Source organism: Saimiri boliviensis, chromosome 17 (assembly GCF_048565385.1).
Source record: "Saimiri boliviensis isolate mSaiBol1 chromosome 17, mSaiBol1.pri, whole genome shotgun sequence".
Classification (NCBI taxonomy): domain Eukaryota; kingdom Metazoa; phylum Chordata; class Mammalia; order Primates; family Cebidae; genus Saimiri; species Saimiri boliviensis.
Window position 1 is genome coordinate 49451829 of NC_133465.1, and position 24500 is coordinate 49476328.

Genomic DNA, 24500 nt, shown 5'->3' on the forward strand with positions numbered 1-24500 from the left:
GCCTCAGTGACAGAGTAAGACTCTGTCTCCAAAAAAAAAAAAAAAAAAATCAAATTAGGGTGAAATGCATTTGCAAGTATACTGAAATAGATACAAACCCAAGCCATGTGGTTCCCATAGCACTTCCCAGCACATGTTTGCAAACTCAAGTAAGGAGGAAGGGAACCCATATTAATGGGCCAGGAATGGAGCTAGCCATTTCTTTCTTTCTTTCTTTTTTTTTTTTTTTTTTGAGATGGAGTGTTACTCTGTCACTCTGTTGCCCAGGCCAGAGTGCAGTGGCGAGATCTCGGCTCACTGCAATCTCCACCTCCCAGGTTCAAGCTATTCTCCTGCCTCAGCCTCCTGAGTAGCTGGGATTACAGGCACACATCACCACGCCCAGATAATTTTTGTATTTTTAGTAGAGATGGAGTTTCCCCATATTGGCCAGGCTGGTCTCGAACTTCTTTTTTTTTGAGACAGAGTTTCGCTCTTGTTACCCAGGCTGGAGTGCAATGGCGCGCTCTCGGCTCACTGCAACCTCTGCCTCCTGGGTTCAGGCAATTCTCCTGCCTCAGCCTCCTGAGTAGCTGGGATTACAGGCACATGCACATGCTCAACTAATGTTTTGTATTTTTAGTAGAGATGGGGTTTCACCATGTTGACCAGGATGGAGTGTCACTCTGTCGCCCAGCCTGAGTGCAATGGTGTGATTTTGGCTCACTGCAGCCTCTGCCTCCTGTATTCAAATGATTCTTCTGTAGCTTAGACTACAGACACATGCCACCATGCCTGGCTAATTTTTTTTTTTTTTTTTTTTTTTTTTGTATTTTTAGCAGAGAAGGGTTTCACCACATTAGCCAGGCTGGTCTCAAACCCCTGATCTTGTGATCCACCTGCCTCAGCCTCCCAAAGTGGTGCTGGGATTACAGGCGTGAGTCACTGTGCCCGGCCTTTTTTTTTTTTTTTTTTTGAAATAGAGTGTCACTCTGTCACCCAGACTGGTGTGCAGTGGCACAATCTCAGCTTACTGCAACCTCCATTTCCCGGGTTCAAGAGATTCTCCTGCCTCAGTCTCGAGAGTAGTAGCTGGGACTATAGGCAACCGCCACAACGCCTGGCTAATTTTTTATATTTTGAATGGAGACAGGGTTTCACCATGTTGACCAGGCTGGTCTCGAACTCCTGAGCTCAGGTGATTTCCCCGCATCGGCCTCCCAAAGTGTTGGGATTACAGGCATGAGCCACTGTGCCAGGCCTTTGTCTGTGATGGTGAAATTCCGTCTCTACTAAAAATGCCAAAAATTAGCTGGGCATGGTGGCACACGCCTGTAATCCCAGCTGCTCAGGAGGCTGAGGCAGGAGAATTGCCTGAACCTGGGAGGCGGAGGTTGCAGTGAGCTGAGATCCTGCCACTGCACTCCAGCCTGGGCGACAGAGTGAGACTCCGTCTCAAAAAAAAAAAAAAAAAAAAAAAAAGCTGACCAGGGCGGTGGCTCAGAACTGTAATCCCAGCACTTTGGGAACCTGAGGCGGGTGGATCACCGGAGGTCAGGAGTTCGAGACCAGCCTGACCAATATGGCGAAACCCCGTCTCTACTAAAATTAAAAAAATTATCTGGGCATGGTGGTGGGCACCTGCGGTCCCAGCTGCTTGGGAGGCTGAGGCAGGAGAATTGCTCGAGCCTGGGAAGCGGAGGTTGCAGTGAGCCCAGATCGCGCCACTGCACTCCAGTCTGGGCGACAGGGAGAGACTGGGTTTCAAAAAAAAGGAAGAAAAAGAAAACAGAAAACGGAAAAGAAAGAAGCGGGGGCAGGACTGGGCGTCATGGGCCAAGATTCGCCTTGCTTCATCTTACCTGAACCTGTGCTGAACCAGCCGACTGGGCCCAAGGAACCGCTGGGGGACGACCGAGAGCTCATCCGTTTCCCCTTTAAGACCAGAGCGGAAGACTAGAGGGAGAAGGGTCTTTGTGTCGGCGGGAAAGAAACATACCTGCTCCTTTAAGAAGGCGGAGACGCCGGAGTGGCGGCAGCTTCGAACGCGCCCTGGAGCACCTGACCCCAGCCCCCCGGCGACTTTCCGACTATATCGCCGAGACGCCTCCCTCTGACGCCACCCTCGGCGCACTGCCCCTCGGAGGCCGAGCCTTTCACCTGGGTCGTTTCCGAGGCCCCGGCGACTCCCCGGACTCGGGGTGTCGGGTCGGGCCAACCTCCCCGCCGAGGCCCACCAGCCGTCGTCATGGTAATACCGCGCCCAGCCTGGGGGCTGCCAGGCCGCCGAGCCACCCCTGCCTCCGGAACTCCTCGTGGGGTTCGAGGCCCTCCGCGCAAGCTGCAGGAGCCGGCTCCGGGTGGGGGCTCGGCGGAGTCGGGAGACCTGGGCTCTAGTTAGGGCTTGTTGTAGATGACTGCAGCTTCTGCCTCCCGCGTTCAAACGGAGGCCCTGAGAAACCACTCACCTCCCCCAGGCCTCAGTTTCCCTCCCGTAGCCTTCCTACCCTCCTGGGAAAACCTCCCTTCCCAGTGCGCTCAGTTGTCTCTACCGCTTGGGTCCATCCCTTTCCCTTCCCCGCCCCCACGCTTTCCACTTCTTTTTTTTTTTTTTGGACGAAGTCTCATTCTGTTGTCCAGGCTGGAGGGCAGCTGTGGTGCGATCTCGGCTCAGTGCAGCCTCCGCCTCCCTTCCACCCCTTCCACTCTGACACTTGGAGTCTTGGGGACTGTATCGCAAGCTGTAGCTCCTGCTGCTGGGGGATCTGGGGTTAGGCATCACCCCTGCTCTAGGTTTGACACTCGTTTGCAGCTGGCTACAGTAGCCTGCTGGCTAAAAAGAAGGAGCCGTGGACTGGGGCATCCTACCCTCCTGGGACCCTAGTTTTGGGGCTTCAGATTAGGTAGAGAAACTACTGGCTTCATTTGCAGAAGCAATGCCACTATGCCAGCGTGTTTGGATTTATGGTAGTTTCTCTTATGTTTGACGTAAGGTTCCTAAAGCGAAACCTTTGGGATGTTGCAGAATCCTTAGGCTCAAGCCAGTCGCCGTGGCTGACACCTGCTTTTGTTTTTTTGCTTGTCTGTTTTTGAGACAGAGTCTCGCTCTGTGGACCAGGCTGGAGTGCAGTGGTCCTATCTGCGGTCACGGCAATCTCCACCTCCCAGGTTCAAGCAATTCTCCTGCCTGAGACTCACAAGTAGCTGGGATTACAGGCGGGTACCACCACCCCAGCTAATTTTTTTCTTTTTTTTTTTTCCTTCACCTGCCAACCCTCCAATTTTTTTCTATTTTTAGTAGCGATGGGGTTTCACTTTATTGGCCGGGCTGCTCCTGAATTCCTCAAGTGGTCCATCTGCCTTGGCCTCTCAAAGTGCTGGGATTACAGGAGTGAGCCACTGAGCCCGGCTGACATCTATAATCCCAGCACTTTGGGAGGCCACAGTGAGAGAATCACTTGAGCTTGGGAGTTCAAGATGAGCCTGGGCAACGTAGTGAGACCCTATCTCTACAAAAATTTAAAAATCGAGCTGGGCATGGTGGCTCACACCTGTAATCCTGGCACTTTGGGAGGCCAAGGCAGGCAGATCACAAGGTCAGTAGTTTGAGACCAGCCTGGCCAACATAGCAAAACCCCATCTCTACTAAAAATACAAAAAAATTAGTCGGGATTACAGCTGTGGTAGGCACCTGTAATCCCAGCTGCTGAGGAGGCTGAGGCAGGAAAATTACTTGAACCCAGGAGGCAAAGGTTGCAGTGAGCTAAGATTACGCCACTGCACCCCAGCCTGGGAGACAGAGCAAGACTCCATTTCCGGGGGGAGAAAAATTAGCTGAGCATGGTGGCGCACACCTGTAGTCCCAGCTACTCAGGAGTTTGAGGTGGGAGGATCACTTGAGCCTAGGAGGTTGAAGCTGCAGTGAGCTATGATCGTGCCACCACATTCCAACCTGGGCAACAGGGCAAGACCCTGTCTCAAAACAAAAGACAAAACCAAAATGTTTAGACCCATGTGCACAGTCCTGGAAGACTGCCCTTGCACCCCTAGGCGGCCTTCCCTTTGCCCTCTTTCCTCCCTTCCAGGGTTAGTGCAGATGGATCAGAGTGGATTACATTACAAGAAAGTGTTTTTGGCTGGGCACAGTGGGTCTCGTCCATAATCCCAGCACTTTGGGAGGCTGAGGTGGGCGGATCACGAGGTCAGGAGTTCCAGACCAGCCCGGCCAATGTAGTGAAACCCTGTCTCTACTAAAACTACAAAAATTAGCTGGATGTAGTGGCATGCGCCTGTAGTCCCAGCTACTCGGGAGGCTAAAGCGGGAGAATTGCTTGAACCCAGGAGGTAGAGATGGCAGTGAGTCAAGACTGTGCCACTGTACTCCAGCCTGGGTGACAAGAGCAAAACTCTGTCTCAAAAAATAAAGAGGCAGGTCTCACTATGTTGCCTGGGCTACCCTCAAACTCCTGGGCTTTGGGGATCAAACCACCTCAGTAGCTGGGATTGTAGGCGTGAGCCAGTACACTTAGCTAAAAAAGCATTTTAGAACACTTAAGTATTTTTATTATTTTGAGACAGAGTCTCACTCTGTCACCCAGATTGGAGTACAACCGCCGCCTCCCAGGTTCAGGCGATTTTCCTGCCTCAGTCTCCCGACTAGCTGGAATTATAAGCATGAGCCACCACACCCAGCTAATGCTTGCATTTTTAGTAGAGATGAGGTTTCTCCATGTTGGCCAGGTTAGTCTCCAACTCTTGACCTCACAACCACCTCAACTTCCCAAAGTGCTGGAAATACAGGCATGAGCTACCGCACCCAGCCCTAGATCACTTAAGTCTTTAACAAAATACCATTTCTTCTCATTTCTTATTCCTTTCCCAGCCCTAGCAAAAACAAACAAAAATAATATACCTGATGGTATTGGTAGTGCTAGGAAGAAGCAGAGTGTGGGCAGAATGTACTTGGAAACAGTATTTCTCCTCAGCCCCAATTGGTTTGTTTTCTTTTCAGGCATGCAGTTTACAGAAGCTGTTTGCTGTGGAAGAGGAGTTTGAAGATGAGGTAGGGAAGTGTTGGTGATCAGAGGTAGTCTTAAGATGTAAACACTCAGTAGCCTCCACCAGCCTCCTTTTAGTTGACAGGTATATGTTTTTGTCTGTGAGAGGCTGAGAAGTGGTGAGAAATGTAAACAACCTATTTAACTGTCTTAGAAACAAAAAACCAGACAGATGAGTTGCCTAATTGTCATACCTTGAAATTATAAGGGCTCTTTCGTGGCAGCTGTGTCATCTGGCTGATTTAATTCACCTCTGTGATAACATACTTGTGGTGGGAAAGGCAGTGTATGTAGAGCGAGAACCACGTAAGAGACAGCATAGTTCCTGAATGGCAGGAGGCCAGGGGTCAGCAATTGGCCGTGTGAATCAGGGCACGTCACTTTATTCTCTGGTCTTCCGTTTTCTCTTTTACAATATGAGGGACGTTCTTCGGCCTTAGATGCTCTTCCCTTCCCTCTGTCTAATCACAAGATGTGGGGTGAGACTAGATCCAAAGCTCGAACATTAGAATTACCCTTGTCTAGGCCCTACTACATGCCAATTAAATCAGAATTTCTGGGAATGGCTCAGCCAGGGATATTTTTTTTTTTTCTTCAACTTTTATTTGAAGTTCAGGGGTACATGTGCAGGTTTCTTACATAGGTAAACATGTGCCATGGTCATCTGCTGCACAGATCATCCCATCACCCAGGATATTAAGCTCAGCATACATTAGCTATTCTTCCTGATGCTCTCCATTGCCCGGCCCCTGACAGCCCCCAGTGTGTGAACTTCTTTGTTTTTTTGGAGACAGGGTCTCTGTCACCCAGGCTGGAGTGCAGTGGCAAAATCACAGCTCAACCTCCCAGGCGTAAGTCATCCTCCTACCTCAGCCTCCTCAGTAGCTTGGACCACAGGTGTGTGCTGCCATGCCCAGCTAATTTTTTCTTTTTCTTTTTTTTTTTTTCCTTTTTTTTTTTTTTTTTTTTTTTGAGAAGAAGTCTCACTCTGTCGCCCAGGTTGGAATGCAGTGGCACGATCTTGGCTCACTGCAACCTCCGCCTCCCAGCTTCAGGCAGTTCTACTGCCTTAGCCTCCTGAGTAGCTGGGATTACAGGCGTGTGCTACCATGTCCAACTATTTTTTTGTGTGTATTTTTAGTAGAGACGAGGTTTCACCATGTTGGTCAGTCTGGTCTTGAACTCCTGACCTTGTGATCCACCCGCCTCCGCCTCCCAAAGTGCTGAGATTACAGGTGTGAGCCACCACGCCTGGCCAATTTTTGTTCTGTAGAGACAGTGTCTTACTTAGTTGCCCAGGCTGGTCTCAAACACCTGGGCTCAAGTGATCCTTCTGCCTTGGCCTCCCAAAGTGCTGGGATTACAGGTGTGAGCCAGCGGGTCCATCCTGATTTTTTTTTTTTTTTTTTTTTGAGACGGAGTTTCGCTCTTGTTACCCAGGCTGGAGTGCAATGGCGTGATCTCAGCTCACCGCAACCTCCGCCTCCTGGGTTCAGGCAATTCTCCTGCCTCAGCTTCCTGAGTAGCTGGGATTACAGGCACGCGCCACCATGCCCAGCTACTTTTTTGTATTTTTAGTAGAGACGGGGTTTCAGCATGTTGACCAGGATGGTCTCAATCTCTTGACCTCGTGATCCACCCGCCTCGGCCTCCCAAAGTGCTGGGATTACAGGCTTGAGCTACCGCGCCTGGCTCTGATTTTTGATTTTACAAATAATTTACAACTGCCAGTTTTGTCAAGGAGTTGTTTCCTTGTCTTTCAGCGTTGGAGATGTGTGATTACAAGCTGAAAAAGTGACTGTTAAAATGACCCTCTTGGATCTTACCAGGTGATGGTGGGACTGCTAGGCAAGTAATAGAATTAGAGTAAAGGACTCTGACAGCTGAAGTTTCTGTTCCCTGAAAATGGCAGATCAGTCCTTTCCCCCTTCCTAAGGCAGATGACGTCATGTCTGAGAGTGAGCTCTTTGGGAGAAAAGATATCCATCAACCTCCAGAGTCGCCAGGATTTTATTACTGCTAGAGTTCTGGTCATTATTATTATTGTTGAGTCCAATGGTGGTCCTGCCTGAGTATGGGAGTCACTCAGTAATACACAAAGCAGGAAAACGCCTTTCTCTAGCCCAGACAATGCAGTACAGCAGCAGAGGGTGGGGATGGTGGGGACCCTCCTGTCAGTTAAATCAGCAGTTCTGACTTAAAACCACCCTCAGAACAGGTCTGTTGCACTTGAAGTTGTCAGTCTCACCTTGCTTCCCAACTGGAATTCATACTTAATTTAACTTGCTTGAAAAGCTATATTTAACTTCTGCCTTTTTTGCTGGCTCCAAGGCCTCTCTGGCTTACTGAAGGGTAGCTCTCTTTGTCGGTGTGGGTGTGTGTGTGTGTATGTGTGTGTGTGTGTGTGAGAGAGAGAGAGAGAGAGAGAAAGAAAGAGAGAGCACAGGAGTGTCTACTGGGGATGAGGAGTGAGCTAAGGACAGGCAGCATGACCAGCTAGATAGATCCCTGTTTAGATAACAGGCCAGAGACCAGAAAGTGTCCCCTTGAGATGGTTGTTTGTGTGACCTAGAGTGATTTGTTTGACTTCTTGGTGCTCTGGAACATTTGCTTCTCCTGCTGTCCTCTAACTGCCCCTCTCCTCACCCATGAAGGCTAAAAAAAGAGAAGCTACCTGAAGACTTAGCCCTAGATTTGAGTGTTTTTGATAGAGCCTTGTGGTAGGCCCGTGGATGAGGTCAGAGGTGGTAAGAGACAGAGACCTTTCATGCCTTTTTTTGAGACGGAGTTTTGCTCTTGTTGCCCAGGCTGGAGTGCAATGGCATAATCTCAGCTCACTGCAACCTCCACCTGCTGAGTTCAAGTGGTTCTCCTGCCTCAGCCTCCTGAGTAGCTGGGGCTACAGGCATGCACCACCACACCCAGCTAATTTTGTATTTTTAGTAGAGGTGGGGTTTCTCCATGTTGGTCAGGCTGGTTTTGAACTGGTGACCTGAGGTGATCTGCCTGCCTTGGCCTCCCTAAGTGCTGGGATTACAGTGTGAGCCACTGCACCTGGCCTTTTTTTTTTTCGAGACTGAGTCTTACTCTGTCACCCAGGCTGGAGTACAGTGGCATGATCTAGGCTCACTGCAACCTCTGCCTTTCAGGTTTAAGTGATTCTCCTGCCTCAGCCTCCCAAGTAGCTGGAATTATAGGCACGTGTCCCCACGCCTGGCTAATTTTGTATTTTTAGTAGAGACAAAGTTTCACCATGTCGGCCAAGCTGGTCTTGAACTGCTGACCTCAAGTGATCCTCCTACCTTGGCCTCCCAAAGTGCTGGGATTACAGGCATGAGCCACCATGCCTAGCCCTCATGCTTGGTTTCTTGTTTGCAAACATTTACCCACAAACATACACGCCATGTGCCTGAACATTCTTGATTTCCAGATGCCAAGACTTGCCATCTCTGCTTACTTGTAGGATTTCTTGTCTGCTGTGGAAGATGCAGAGAACCGGTTTGCTGGCTCGCTGCCTGTGAATACTGGGCACCTGAGACCTATCTCTTCTAGGCTACAGGAGACTGTGCAGGGACAGTCCTCCAGGCCACTGCCATTACACCCCACTGCTCCCTCAGAGGCTTTGGGCCTGCCAACCCCGGAACTCTGCCTCCCTCCCTCCAGCATGCCCAGTGCTGACAGCCATCCATCATGCGCAGGAACAGCTCACCTAAGGCCCGTCTCTACTTCCAGCAGCTGGATTGGCAATCAGAGAAGAGTGACAGAAGTGCCCAGAGAGCCAGCAAGACCCCAGTCCTCAGCCCCACACCCCCTACTCACCTTTGGGAGCCAACAGCAGCAAGTTGGTGGCTTTGAGGGGCCTGAACAAGACGAATTTGATAAGGTCCTGGCAAGCATGGAGTTGGAGGAGGCTGGCATGGAGCTGGAACGTGGAGTCAGCAGTGAGGCCACACCAATCCTGCCTGCCCAGCAGTGGGAAGGTTCAGTTTTGGCTAAAAAGGCCCGGATAGTTGATCTGAGTGGATCTTGCCAGAAGGGGCCAGGGCCTGCCACCCACAAAGCGGGTACCACGTCAGCTCAGGATGAGCCTCTAGATCCTGTCATCAACTGTAGGACTCCATGGCCCCCCTTGAGACCTGGTGCTGCAAGTCACCTTCCTGTACCAACTGCCTTAACAGTTCCCACTCGGCAACCCCACTGGGAAGTCTGTCCACGAGGCCCCCCTGTTCAAGCACTCCAGCCTCTCCAAGCTGCTAGAGGGACCATTCAGAGCAGCCCTCAAAATCGTTTCCCTCGTCAGTCATTTCAGTCTCCACGTTCCTGGTTAAGTGGCAAAGCTCATATACCCAGAGCTCGAACTCCCAACTCAAGCTGTTCTGCTCCCTCAGGGACTAGCTCTGGATTATTTCCTAGGGTATCCTTACAACCCCGAGCTCCAGTGTCTTCCATTGATTTTCCTGTTGGCACCCCAAAAGGTCCCCATTTCTCCCTGGGTCCACAGGGAGCTCTGCAGACACCCGTAGTTACCAATCACCTAGTGCAGCTGGTCACTGCTGCCAGCCGGACACCCCCGCAGCCCACTCACCTCTCTACCCGAGCCAAAACCCGCCGTTTCCCCGGCCCAGCTGGAATCCTGCCTCACCAGGTGAGTGAGCTGGCTTTCCAGGATTTGGGGTGGCGGGGGCAGGGAAGAGAAGCAGGGTTCCAGCACTGTCCAGCCCTAGAATATCTTCCCTCCTGCAGGGAGGGAAGGAAAGAAGGAATTGCAGAGAGGCTTTTCAGAGCTATAGAAGAAATAGAAGGGAAGAATTGAATGCCAGAAAATCCACTGTGGGCTGGGTGTGATGGCTTATGCCTTTGGGAGGCCGAGGCGAGCGGATCACCTGAAGTCAGGAGTTCGAGACCAGGCTGACCAACGTGGAGAAACCCCATCTCTACTAAAAACACAAAATTAGCTGGATGTGGTGGCACGAGCCTGTAATCCCAACAACTCAGGAGGCTGAGGCAGGAGAATTGCTTAAAGCCGGGAGGCTGAGGTTGTGGTGATTGTGCCACTGCACTCCAGCCTGGGTAACAAGAGCGAAACTCCATCTCAAAAAAAAAAAAAAAAAAAAAAAATCCACCGTGAAAGAAGTACTTAAGGCTCTGAGGACTTCATAACTTCCTTTTTCTTTTCCTTTTTTTTTTTTTTTTTTTTTTTTTTGAGACGGAGTTTCGCTCTTGTTACCCAGGCTGGAGTGCAATGGTGCGATCTCGGCTCACCGCAACCTCCACCTCCTGGGTTCAGGCAATTCTCCTGCCTCAGCCTCCTGAGTAGCTGGGATTACAGGCACGCGCCACCATGCCCAGCTAATTTTTTTGTATTTTTTTGAGTAGAGACAGGGTTTCACCACGTTGACCAGGATGGTCTCGATATCTTGACCTTGTGGCCTTCCAAAGTGCTGGGATTACAGGCTTGAGCCACCACACCTTTTTTTTTTTTTTTTTTTTTTTTTTTTCTTGGAGGTGGAATCTTGCTGTGACGCCCAGGCTAGAGTGCAGTGATGCAATCTCAGCTCACTGCAACCTCCGCTTCCTGGGTTCAAGCAATTATCCTGCCTCAGACTCCCAAGTAGCTGAGACTACAGGCCCCCGCCACCACACCTGGGTAATTTTGTATTTTTTTGTGGAGACAGAGTTTCACCATATTGGCCAGGCTGTTCTTGAACTCCTGACCTCAAGTGATCCACCCACAGCCTCCCAAAGTGCTGAGATTACAGGCGTGAGCCACTGCACCCCAACCCTCTTTTCCTTTTGTTTTGAGTGGTGTGATCTTGGCTCACTGCAACTTCTACCTCCCAGGTTCAAACAATCCTCTTGCCTCAGCCTCCCCAGTAGCTGGAAGTATAGGCATGCACTACCATTTTTTGTATTTTAAGTAGAGACAGGGTTTCACCATGTTGGCCAGGCTGGTCTCAAACTCCTGACCTTGTGATCTGCCTGCCTTGGTCTCCCAAAGTGCTGGGATTACAGGCGTGAGTCACTACGCCCAGCTCTTTTACTTTTTTTTTAAGAATTAAAGACTGGGCCGGGCACGGTGGCACAAGCCTGTAATCCCAGCACTTTGGGAGGCCGAGGCGGGTGGATCACGAGGTCAAGAGATCGAGACCATCCTGGTCAACATAGTGAAACCCCGTCTCTACTAAAAGTACAAAAAATTAGCTGGGCATCATGGTGCGTGCCTGTAATCCCAGCTACTCAGGAGGCTGAGACAGGAGAATTGCCTGAACCCAGGAGGCGGAGGTTGTGGTGAGCCGAGATTGCGCCGTGGCACTCCAGCCTGGGTAACAAGAGTGAAACTCCATCTCAAAAAAAAAAAGAATTAAAGACTGGCTATGTTGCTCAGGCTGGTCTTGAACTCCTGGGCTCAAGCAATTCTCCCGCCTCAGCCTCCCATATAGCTCCCTTACAGAGGTGTGCACCACCTCACCCAGCTAGGACTTCATACTTTTCGTGTATTGGTTGAGTGCCTACTGTTTGCTAACACTGCGGCAGGAAGTCATTCATACACATTTGCTAAGGACTTGTTATGTGTTGGACAATTTGCCTGGAACTGAGAATACAGAGATTAAAAGAGATGGTTCCTGTCCAAAGGAGCTTACCGTGAAATGGAGGAAACAGATGCAAACAAACATGCACAAAGCACAGAGTGTGAATGGGGGCCATTCCCTGGGTGCTGGGGAGACACTGGCTCTGCCTTAGGCTTGCTGAGTGGGCTTTGAATGGATGAGTAGGAGGTTAACAGGTGTGTGGCAGAGCGGGAGCCGTGCTCTGTGGATGTTCCTGCAGTGGGAAGGCAGGGAAGAACATGTGTAAAGGCACAGAGGCAGAAGAGCAAAGTGCTCTCAGATTCACAGAATGGTTCATTGTGGCAGGTGTGGGGAAGCTGGGGCTGAAAAGGAGACAGCCCTGCTGAGATTTGGATTACATTAGTCTTGGATCAGATCCCAGATCTTGGACTCTGAAGATCTGGACTGGTTGTAATAGGTGTGCCCTGTTCCTTCCATTTTAAGGGTGTTTGAAACAAATCCTGCCTATTACTTGACCTTCCCTAGCATGTTAGCCGACATGAAAGATGCTGTCTGTGTTCCTCCTGGGCTGGATCTCCATGGAGGGAAGGGTTAGGACTTAGGGAAAGTTGCCCCTTTGCTCATCACAGGCCTGTTTGGTTTTTTTTTTTTTTGAGCCAGTCTTGCTCTGTTGCCTAGGCTGGAGTGCAGTGGCACAATCTCAGCTTAACTGCAGCATCTGCCTCCCAGGTTCAAGTGATTCTCCTGCCTCAGCCTCCCGAGTACCTGGGATCACAGGCCCAATCCACCACATCTGGCTAATTTTTGTATTTTTGGTAGAGACAGGGTTTCTCCATATTGGCCAGGTTGGTCTCGAACTCCTGACCTAAGGTGATCACCTTCCTAAGCCTCCCAAAGTGCTGAGATTACAGGTGTGAGCCACTGCACCTGGCCAGGCCTCTCTGTGTCACTGCCTGATTCAGGGAGCCCTGGCTTTTGCACCTGGGCCAGCGCCAGCTTCCTCACATTTGCAAAACAATCCCCAAAGTATCTTTTTTGAGCTGCCAAAGAGGCTCCTGAGACTTTTGTTAGGAGAGATGTAAAATGTGTTAATTGTCCCTGATCGTTTCCTGAACTCATTATGTAATCCAGACAAGAAGCTATACTTGTAAATAACAGCTGCTGAGCTTGCTCTCACCTTCTCCTTCTCTTCTCTCTTAGCAGAGTGGGAGAAGTCTGGAGGACATCATGGTTTCCACGCCCCAGACTCCAACCCATGGTGCTCTGGCTAAATTCCAGACAGAGGTAACTTATTCTTTGCAAGTGTTAACTTTCTGGGCCTGATTTGAGAGTGAGGGACGTCCCTCCGTGTTTCAGGAGTTGAGAATCAAGAGTTGATACTGCTAGGCCTGTTTGCTGGTGTCACACACCAAAGGACATTTGAGGCAGGTAGTTGGGAGAGGCAGCAATTTTACTGGCATTAATCGAGGCCTGTCCTGGTGCCAGGCAGGTATTATCTGATGCGATGGGTCCAGCCTTCTTTCCCATCTAAGAAATAAAGGCCCAGCTAGCTCCATCTTCCCCCAGAGGAGGAGACTGTTGTAAGTATTATGAGATTGTGTCTCAGGAGCCCTTATTATCAGGTTTCTGAGACCTGAGCTGGGAAGGATCTGCCCTCTCTTGCCTCTGCTAGGTTCCCTTTGGTGGGTGAGACCCAGCCTCCCTCCTCCTTGGGGTTCTGGTTGACCTGCTCTGCCCTCAAACCCAGTTTTGCTTTTAATTCTCCCCAGTGTTTTTTCTCTTTGCTGTAGCTCCCCAGATCCGCCAGTCCATTTCAGATCCAAAGCAGCAAATACTCTGAATCCAAAGCATGTATTAATATAAGAAGGTTAATTGTTAAAGCTAGAAGCATCCCAAATAAAATATGACTGGTTTCCAAATGACTAAGACACTCTGGAAGCCTGTAAATTTATGTGGTGAATTCCTACCCCTGAGACTTTTTGAGTCTGTTATAAAAAAATAAGCATGGACAGCCTTTTGCTTCAATGCAGTTAAAGTTAGGAGCTAATTTTATCTTATTTATTTTTTTGAGATGGAGTCTTGCTCTGTCATCCAGGCTGGAGTGTAGTGGGTGATCCAAGCTCATTGCAACCTCTGCCTCCTGAGTTCAAGCAATTCTCCTGTCTCAGCCTCCCGAGTAGCTGGGATTACAGGCACACGACACCACACCCAGCTAATTTTTGTATTTTTAGTAGGAATGGGTTTTCGCCATGTTGGCCAGGCTGGTCTCAAACTCCTGAGCTCGGTGATCCACCCGCCTCGGCCTCCCAAAGTGCTGGGTTACAGGCATGAGCCACCGTGCCTGGCCGAGGAGCTGATTTTATTTAAAAAAATTTTTTCTACCTAGTCCTGCAGACAGGACCTGATTTTTTTTTTTTTTTTTTTTTTTTTTTTTTTTTTTTTTTAGACAGTTTCACTCTTGTTACCCAGGCTGGAGTACAATGGCACGATCGTGGCTCACCGCAACCTCCGCCTCCTGGGTTCAGGCAATTCTCCTGCCTCAGCCTCCTGAATAGCTGGGATTACAGGCACGCGCCACCATGCCCAGCTGATTTTTTGTATTTTTAGTAGAGATGGGGTTTCACCATGTTGACCAGGATGGTCTCGATCTCTTGACCTCGCGATCCACCTGCCTCGGCCTCCCAAAGTGCTGGGATTACAGGCTTGAGCCACTGTGCCCGGCCTGGACCTGATTTTAAAAAGAAAAATAGGACCGGGCGCGGTGGCTCAAGCCTGTAATCCCAGCACTTTGGGAGGCCGAGGCGGGTGGATCACGAGGTCAAGAGATCGAGACCATCCTGGTCAACATGGTGAAACCCCATCTCTACTAAAAATACAAAAAATCAGCTGGGCATGGTGGCGCGTGCCTGTAATCCCAGCTATTCAGGAGGCTGAGGCAGGAGAATTGCCTGAACCCAGGAGGCGGAGGTTGCGGTGAGCCACGATCGTGCCATTGCACTCCAGCCTGGGTAACAAGAGCGAAACTCTGTCTCAAAAAAAAAAAAAAAAAAAAGAAAAAATAGAGTACCTGCTGAATGAAAGCTGTGATATGCAACAAGATTTTCACATTTCAATTGCCAAAGGAATCAGAAAGAAAGAAAAAGAAAAAAATTTTTATGTTGCCATTTTCTGATCTAGGAGATAAATGAGAGGAGTGACTGTGGCCATTGTACTATAGTTTTTCCAAGGGCATTTGCCCTTCCTCTGTCACCCTTCTACCCAGTCTCAATCAAGAGTCTGTAGCAAGGTAGACGTATTCATACAAGCTCCCACTCTGCTCTGTGGTACCAGATTGTTGTAAGTTCCCAGGCATCTGTGGAGGAGGATTTTGGGCGAGGGCCCTGGCTGACCATGAAATCTGCGCTAGGCCTGGATGAGAGAGACCCTAGCTGCTTCCTCTGTACCTACAGCATCGTCATGGTGCTTCGGAAGGTAAGGATTCTGGGTTCTGAGACCCAAAGGGAAGACCATTGTTTTCCCTCTCTCTGACCCACTGCCCTATTCCACCTTAGGAAGGGGCTGTTTGCTCCCTCGTACCCCAGGCCTATATGAGCAGCAGCACGAAGCCCCTTTGATTATATCTTCCTGTCACCTACCTTTTCACTGTCATCCATAGGATTGGGCCTAGGTGGAAGGAGAGAGTGGGTGCCTCTGCACTTCCAGGCCCTGGATGGGGTGAGGTGAGCACACTGTGACCCTCAAAGCTCCCCAGTGGTCAAGGGTCGTGTGCAGAGACATGCCAGTACATGTGCCAACATATCCCTCCCTGTGGCTTGCTATGATGGAACACTGTGTGAACACATATAAACAAAAAGTGCTAGATGCAGTGGCTTACACCTGTAATCGCACTTTGGAAGGCTGAGGTGGAAGGATCATTCAAGGTCAGGAATTCAAGACCAGCCTGGACAACAAAGTGAGACCTGTCTCTACAAAAAAAAATATATAAATAACTGAATGTGGTGGCATATGCCTTGCATTCAGTTATTTACAGTCCCAGCTACTAGGGAAGCTGAGGCAGGAGGATCACTTGATCTTAGGTGGAGGCTACCGTGAACCATGATGGCACCACTGCACTCCAGCCTGGGCAATAGAACAAGACCTTGTCTCATTTTAAAAAAACCCAAACAGGCCAAGTGCAGTGGCTCCATGCCTGTAATCCCAGCATTTTGGGAGGCTGAGGCTTGAGAATTGCTTGAACCTGGGAGGTGGAGGTTTCAGTGAGCTGAGATCATGCCACTGTGCTCCAGACTTGGTGACAGAACGACACTCCGTCTCAAAAATAAAAACATAGGCTGGGCACAGTGGCTTATGCCTGTAATCCCAGCACTTTGGGAGGTTGAGGTGGGTGGATCATGAGGTCAGGAGTTTGAGACCAGCCTGGCCAACATGGTGAAACCCTGTCTCCACTAAAAATACAAAAATTAGTCGGGGATGGTGGTGGCTGCCTGTAATCCCAGCTACTCAGGAGACTGAGGTGGGAGAATCACTTGAAACCAGAAGGCGGAGGTTGCAGTGAGCTGAGATCGCACTATTGCACTCCAGCATGGGTAAAGAGCGGGACTCCATCTCAAAAATAAAATAAAAATAAGTAAAATAAATAAAAATTTAAAAACCCAAATAAAAAAGAAAGGAAGCAGGGGAGAGAAATGAAGGACCTGCCAACTCTAGGTCTGCCAGAGAGAGAGAGGATACCCTTTATCCTCCACAAGGAAGATCTTTACTCTAACTATATTCTGCCCCCTTCTACCTCCAGTTGCCCTGGCACACTTGGAGACCTGGGAAGTCACAGGTGGGCCATGGAAGGCTCAGCATATGCCTCTCCTTATAAGCAGGCAGCCCTGAAGCAGCTTCCTAGAAACAAGGTCCCCAACATGGCGGTGATGATCAAGTCCCTGACTCGGAGCACAATGGACGCCAGTGTGGTTTTCAAGGACCCCACGGGTAAGGAATTAGATCCTCGGGTGTCTAATGAGTTGGCTCCATTGAGGCCAGGAGATGAGGAGGAAGCATCCTCTCCATTTGCAGACAGGAAAACTGAGGCAGCAAGCAGCCCACTTCCCAGCCAGGCCCCAGTCTAGTCCCTGTGCTTCCCTTGACCCTGAGACTAATGGGCCTTGTGGTATTTGCAGGAGAGATGCAGGGGACAGTGCACAGGTTGCTGCTGGAGACGCGCCAAAATGAGCTGAAGCCTGGCTCAGTGCTGCTGCTGAAGCAGGTATGGGAAGCAGCTCTCCACACCACTGCCCTGTGGAGAGACCCCCCCGCCTGCCATGTCTTTCTCTTTATATATCTGGCTGCCGTCCTCTACAACACCAGGCATGGAGTGGCTGAACCATTGCTAGGCCCTGGCTTGAGGAGCTGAGGGAAGGCTTGTGGCCCTTGAGCTGGCCCCCATTCTTCAGGGTGGATGGGGATGGAGGATTGTGTTGAGGGGAGAGTGTGGCAAATGGTTCTCCTCTGGCACCAAGGTTAGGCAGAGGACACCAAGTGAAAGGCAGGTGGCCATCTGGCACCTCTGAATGCTCCATTAGGACACTGACCCTCCCCTTCCTTGACTTCAGATTGGAGTGTTTTCTCCTTCACTTCGAAATCACTACCTCAACGTGACACCCAACAACCTGGTCCATATTTACAGCCCGGATCCTGGGGATGGGAGCTTCCCCAAGGTAAGAGGAGCAGGATGGAACAGGGGACTGGTAAGGCCCTCCTTCTGCCTGGATCTTCTGATTTCTTCCTTTCTTCCACCCTGGGGAGCAGAGCGTCTGAAAGGGGACAGGTGCTCTGAGGTGAAAAAGTATCTTTGGGGACAGGACCATCTTCTCCTATCCCTCATCCAGCCGCCTGCCAGATGGCTCCGTAACAGTACCTAGAGGAGCAGCTGGCTTTTTGGTGATCCCTGAGCGTCTGATGGCAGGCTTGAACATCTGAGAGGATAGGAGTCACTTGAGAACTAACCAAGTGGAGAGCCTACCGGGGGGTGGTAGCAGTAAATGACCAAGGGTCAGATCTGCTACAGGTGGCAATGCAGAGAACAGAGAGCTACAAATGGCTTGTCAGGTGAGCCAGCACCTGCTCTGTATCTTCCCTCCTGGACTCTTCCTCTGCTAAATTAGGGAGAAGCTGCACAGAACACTGGTGTGGACATCCTCTTTAGGAACTGAGACAAGCATTGGGCATTTGTGGGAGGTGAGCATGGGCTTCCAGGCAGATCCATTCTGTGGTGAGAGTGCAGAGCCTGGGCTTGATATGCCCTGCCCCCACCACCTTCCCAGGATCCTGGCCAGGGGTCAGGAGACCTGGGGCTTGTGTACTGAAAACGTGTACTCTGACCTTGGGCAAGTCCTGTCGCCTCCCTTGCTGTTGCTTCATCTGTAGTATGTTTGACTTGATGACCTCTAATCATCTTGGACAGAGGTTTTCGTCTAAGCTCCAACTTTCTACTTCCATTTTCCTCATCTTTCCCTTTAGCCCCTCCACCCCACTTCCAAAAAATACCCTTTCTTTTTTTTTTTTTTTTTTGAGACGGAGTTTCGCTCTTGTTACCCAGGCTGGAGTGCAATGGCGTGACCTCGGCTCACCGCAACCTCCACCTCCTGGGTTCAGGCAATTCTCCTGCCTCAGCTTCCTGAGTAGCTGCGATTACAGGCACGCACCACCACGTCCAGCTAATTTTTGTATTTTTAGTAGAGATGGGGTTTCACCATGTTGACCAGGATGGTCTCTATCTCTTGACCTTGTGATCCACCCGCCTCGGCCTCCCAAAGTGCTGGGATTACAGGCTTGAGCCACGGCGCCCGGCCCCTTTCTTTTACTTTTTTTTTAGACAGAGTTTTGCTCTGTCGCCCAGGCTGGAGTGCGGGGGCGTGACCTTGGCTTCCTGCAACCTCTGCCTCCCAGATTCAAGCAATTCTCCCACGTCAGCCTCCTGAACAGCTGGTACTATAGGCATGTGCCACAATGCCCAGCTAAGTTTTTTGTTTGTTTGTTTGTTTTTTGAGACAGAGTCTTGCTCTGTCACCAGGTTGGAGTGCAGTGGCACGATCTCGGCCCGCTGCAACCTCTGCCTCCCGGATTCATGTGATTCTCCTGCCTCAGCCTCCTGAGTAGCTGGGATTACAGGCGCCCAACACCATGTCCGGATAATTTTTTTTACTTTTAGTAAAGACAGGGTTTCACCATGTTGGCCAGGCTGGTCTCAATGTCCTGACCTCATGATTCACCTGCCTTGGCCTCACAAAGTGCTGGGATTACAGGTGTGAGTCACTGCGTCTGGCCCTTTTTTTGTGTTTTAGTAGAGATGGAGTTTCGACATATTGGCTAGGCTGGTCCCGAACTCCTGACCTCAGGTAATTGGCCTGCCTCGGCCTCTCAAAGTGTTGGGATTACAGGCGTGAGCCATTGTGTCCAGACTACCTTTCTTTGAAATAAACCGAAATAGAACAGAATAAGCAAAAGATAGATCCCACCCTTCCTACTCCTATTTCCTAGGGCTAAGCCTAGTTAACCATTTAATTACCAGTTTTTATTTATTTGTTTATTTTTTTGAGATGGAGTCTCACTGTGTCACCCAGGCCGGAGTGCAGTGGCATGTTCTCGGCTCACTGCAACCTCTACCTCCTGGGTTCAAGCAATTGTCCTGCCTCAGCCTCCCAAATAGCTGGGATTACAGATGCCTGCCACCACACCTAGCTAGTTTTTGTATTTTTGTAGAGATGGGATTTCACCATGTTGGCCAAGCTGGTCTCAAACTCCTGACCTCAAGTGATCTTCCCGCCTTGGCCTCACAAAGTACTGAGATTATAGGTATGAGCCACTGCGCCTGGCCTTAATTACCAGTTTTAATTACCTGCCCATATATTAGCTACATAATCCTTTGGGGATTGTTAACCGCTAATTTTAAATCCCAGGCTAACTCCTCAATGTATTTCTGAATGGCCTTTTCACTCTGTGTTCTAGTTATATAGAATCCCTAAAACATTAGATACCAACAGAACTAGGAAAGAAAATCAGCCAAAAAAGGTTTGTTTTTTTGTTTTGTTTTATTAAATTATCTGCTGCTTTAGGTGTTTGGTGTTTTGGCTCCCTCCCTTCAGCATGGGCCTGGGTGACTGGCCCCTGCCATACTCCTCCATCATGTTTCTTTCCTGAGTCCCCACCTGTTCCTTTGTTGTTTGGGTTGAGATGGTACCATCTGAAGGAATTTCAGGGGCATAAGCATTGGTAACCAGATCCTCTGTCCCCAGGATTCAGGTGGCTTCCAGCATGATGTGGCTGCAAAGCCTGAGGAAGGCTTCAGAACAACAGCTCAAAACCTAGAGGCAGGGGCGTCCCCTGAAGAAAAACTCCCAGAAGCAGGTAAGGCAGTCAGCCTATCTGGGAGCAAGAGAGGTTCTCCTATTGCCTGTTGAATAGCTGAACCAGAATTTTCCTGGCTACATCTTTTTCCTCTTTCCGTGAATCTTTGGATCTTTTTTTTTTGAGACGGGGTTTCGCTCTTGTTACCCAGGCTGGAGTGCAATGGCGCGATCTTGGCTCACCGCAACCTCCGCCTCCTAGGTTCAAGCAATTCTCCTGCCTCAGCCTCCCTAGTAGCTGGGACTACAGGCGTGTGCCACCATGCCCAGCTAATTTTTGTATTTTTAGTAGAGACGGGGTTTCACTATGTTGACCAGGATGGTCTCGATCTCTTGACCTTGTGATCCACCCGCCTTGGCCTCCCAAAGTGCTGGGATTACAGGCGTGAGCCACTGTGCCTGGCCTGGATCTTTTATAATCTTACAGAAATCAGATACAGTGTCTTGTTTGGCAAGGCTGCAGGCCACAAACTCGTTAACAGTGTGATGGGGGCGGGGCCTCTGAAACAGTGTCATCCACAGGTTTCCCCGATTCCAAGTTACGTGCATCAGCCACAAGGAGGAAACATCACTATCCTCTGTCCATCTGCTGTCTTTGTGCCACACTCTGAGTCCTCTGTGGGCTGATGACTGGACCACAGAGGCAGATTTCCCATCCTGACTAAACTGAGAGGAGTGCTGAGGAGTTAAACATCTACGTGGTTTGTGGGAGAACCAGGCTACAAACCAGAGAGGCCCAAATGCAGACCCCTTGTGGTCAGGCCAGCTGCTCAGGAGGCAGCATTACCCAGGTGAAACTAACACCATTCAGGATCTAGTCCTTAGCTTTTTTAATTTTAATTTTAATTTTTGAGACAGGGTCTCATTCTGTTGCCCAGGCTGGAGTGCAGTATCATCAACATGGCTCACTGCAGCCTCGGCCTCCCAGGCAGGCTCAAGCAGTCCTCCCACCTCAGCCTCCCAAGTAGCTGGGACTACAGGCATGTGCCACCATGCCCAGCAACTTTTAAATTTTTTGTAGAGATGGAGTCTTGCCATGTTGCCCAGGCTAGTCTCGAACTCCTAGGGCTCAAGTGATCCTTCTGTCTCTGCCTCCCAAAGTACTGGGATTGCAGGCATGACCTACCATGCTCAGCCATGCTCAGCCTGATCTTTAGCTTTTCAATTCCAAAAATTCAATCCTGTCTGGCTCCAAAGTTCATGGGATTACGGATAGGTGTTCTCACACTAAACCTAATTCACAGTGTACCCAATGGATAAACCATAAAGGCCATTCTATCTTGTGAAAAAGCATACCTCCCTTATGCTGGAATCTTGCATTGCCTGGAAGCCTGCACTCTTTCTTTGTGAGACAAGTCGAGGCATCACCAGGTTGCTGGTAGTCACAGAGAGTTGACTATAGAATATTAGGGCTGGTGTCACATCTTCAGTATAGGGACAGACCTGCGAGCAGGCAGCTGCTAATGGTGGCTGGATAGTGCTGGAGACAAATACTGATTTCTTTTTTTTTTAGAGATGGAGTCTTGCTCTGTCACCCAGGCTGGAGTGCAATGGCACGATCTCGGCTCACTGCAACCTCTCCCTCCCAGTTTCAAGCGATTCTCCTGCCTCAGCTTCCTGAGTTGCTGGCATTACAGGTGCCTGCCACCACACCTGGCTAATTTTTGTATTTTTATAGAGCCGGGGTTTCACCATGTTGGCCAAGCTGGTCTCGATCTCTTGACCTTGTGATCTGCCCACCTCAGCCGCCCAAAGTGCTGGGATTACAGGTGTAAGCCACTGTGTCCTGCCCAAATACTGATTGATTCTTACCCTGATTCCTAGTTTCCTAGGCCCATGCCAATTGCCATTCCCCTTCATTTCATATCATGTTTCTCTAGACAGTCACCGTATAGCTAATGCAGGGCAACCTTTTTTCTTTTTTTTTTTTTTTTTTTTTTTTTTTTGAGACGGAGTTTCGCTCTTGTTACCCAGGCTGGAGTGCAATGGCGCGATCTCGGCTCACCGCAACCTCCGCCTCCTGGGTTCAAGCAATTCTCCTGCCTCAGCTTTTGTATTTTTAGTAGAGACGGGGTTTCACCATGATGACCAGGATGGTCTCGATCTCTTGACCTCGTGATCCACCCGCCTCGGCCTCCCAAAGTGCTGGGATTACAGGCTTGAGCCACCGCGCCCGGCCACCTTTTTTCTTATAAGCAAATTCCAGTCCTACCTTCCTGGGTACAGTGCCAGTCACCATAATGAAATTGTGAATGCTCCCCAAACTAACTTCTGTCTTTCCTTCCAGCAGTGATATTTACTGAATGCTCTTGCCAGATGCAGAGCTAGGCCCTTGGGTATAGCTTACAGACAGTCTGACTTACTCCCAGGGTTTTCTGATCCAATCCAGTAGGCAGTAGTTTTCTAGTTGGCAGCAGTGGCTCTGGTGTCAGATGGAGCCTGAGTGTGCTCACCTTGGGCAGGGTGTTTTACCTCTTGAAACTCTGTTCTCTCAGGTAAAGTGGGTGATAACAGAGATACCTGCAGATGCCCTGCCTGTGGATGGTTATTGAGGCACAGAGCAAGCACTCAGTCAATATTAGCTGCTGTTGGTAAATAATGTTGCTAGGGATTATCAAGGTCAGCTGTGTCCAAGTTCTCAGGTGTAAGTACCACATCTAAGAACTGTAGTTTTACACAGGCACTTTGAGGAAGGGGTGACGTTTTCCAATGTCAGATGAGAAGCCAACTAAGGAACTGTGTAACTCTAAACACATCTAATGGCTTTTCCCAGCCCTCTTTCTCCCTCAGCCAATGAGAGTGTAGCACTAGGTGACCTCCGAAGCCTTCCTGTTTGGCACTGACTGGATGGAAGGAGAGGAACCAGTGAGACCCAGGGGATTACACCCCTGCCTTTCGTCATGCATGGGTACAAGGGGAGCAGAGGGAAGGTGGAAGTCAGGCCATCCTCAGGCTCAATGGCATGGGTACCATTGCCTGGAGGAGCCACCTGCCCAGCTATACATCCAGGTCCAGGCCCTCCTGAAGGGCAGAAATTTTGGACTTGAATCACACAGAACCCTGATGTTGTCACTAAGGCTACCCATCATTGCCCTCTCTGTAGATGACCTTGATGGACTCCTGAGTGAGCTCCCTGAGGAATTCTTCTGTGAGACCAGTGGTTGAGACTGCCCCAACGCAGGACATCCACCTTGAGCAGGCAGCTCTGGGTGTGTCACATCCACGGGGGAGAAGGCAGCCAGCATGACTGAAGAGTGGACACAGCAGGGGGCTTCTGTGGTTGCTCCCACCCTGGGGGTTTTCCCTGAGGATTCTCATGTTCTTCGCTGCCCTCACCTTGGGCCTTCCTTTGCCATTGGCACCAGAACCTAGCCCAAGACTGGCTATCCAGCCAACAGGAAAGACATGTCACCCTCACCTTGGGTGTCCCTCTCCTGCCTCAGTTTAACTTTAGAGGATGTTGGGCCTGGTTTTCTTGTCCCTTCACGCCCTAGTCCCTGGACAGCTGAGGAGCTAAAAGGAGCCATGACAACCTCCCCCTCCGCATAGGGGAGGAGCACGCTCAGGCTTCCTCTGCTTTGTCTCTTCAGACCTGTGGTTGCTCTGCTCATCTGTGCCCGAGGTTCCCAGGTGCAGGACAGAGGTGTGGCCTGTTGTACCTTGTTGTGAAATAAAGCAGCCCCTGCTGCCCCTGCCTCCCTTTCCTTTCCAGCCCTGCTGCTTCCTGCCTAACTGTCCTGCCAGTGCTGTGTGGCCAGAACAGGGCTCAGGCAACTCTTTCTCTTTTTTTTCTTTTTTGTATACTTTTAGACAGTTTTGTATTTATAGAATTATTGCAGAGATAGTACGAAGAGTTCCCACATACCCCACACCCAGTTTCCCAGTTATTTATTTTTGAGATGGTGTCTTGCTCTGTCACCCAGGCTAGAGTGCAGTGGTGCAATCTCTGCTCACTGCAACCTCTGCCTCCCAGGTTCAAGAGGTTCTCCTGCCTCAGCCTCCCAAAGCTGGGATTACAGGTGTGTCCTTTATTATTAACACCTTATGTTAATATAGTACATTTGTCACAATGAGCCATTACTGATACATTATTAACTAGACTCCATACTTTAGATTTACTCAGTTTCCCCCTAATGTCCTTTTCCCCTCAGAATCCCATCTCATAATCATCCTGCCTCTTGGATGTGATGGTTTCTTTGACCTTCCCTGTTTCTGATGATCTTATAGTTTTGGGGAGTACTGGGCAGGCATATGGTAGGAAGCCCTTCTATCAGGATTTGTCTGATATTTCCTCATGACTAGACTGGGGTTTTGGGTTTTGGAGGAAGACCAGAAGGCAGGTGCTATTCTTGCCACATCTCAAGGGCTCATGCTGACTTTGATCACCTGACTAAGGTAAGCTTTGCCGGGTTTCTCCACTGTAAAGTTACTCTTTTTCCTTCTTCCTTTCTGTACTGGACCCTTTGGAAGAAAGTCACTGTGTGTAGCCCACATTTAAGAAT

The 24500-nt window shown here is 49.8% G+C and overlaps 1 protein-coding gene across 1 annotated transcript; it reads left to right on the plus strand.

The window, feature by feature from the left end:
- Positions 1 to 2008: 2008 nt before the first annotated feature.
- HROB (homologous recombination factor with OB-fold) lies at positions 2009 to 24500 on the plus strand. The gene is given in 11 exon segments (XM_074389140.1): positions 2009 to 2230; positions 4991 to 5041; positions 8500 to 9681; positions 12806 to 12889; positions 14936 to 15076; positions 16477 to 16585; positions 16774 to 16859; positions 17206 to 17310; positions 19140 to 19153; positions 19881 to 19999; positions 23102 to 24500. Coding segments are annotated over 11 exon segments (1956 nt in total). The 5' UTR covers positions 2009 to 2227; the 3' UTR covers positions 23164 to 24500.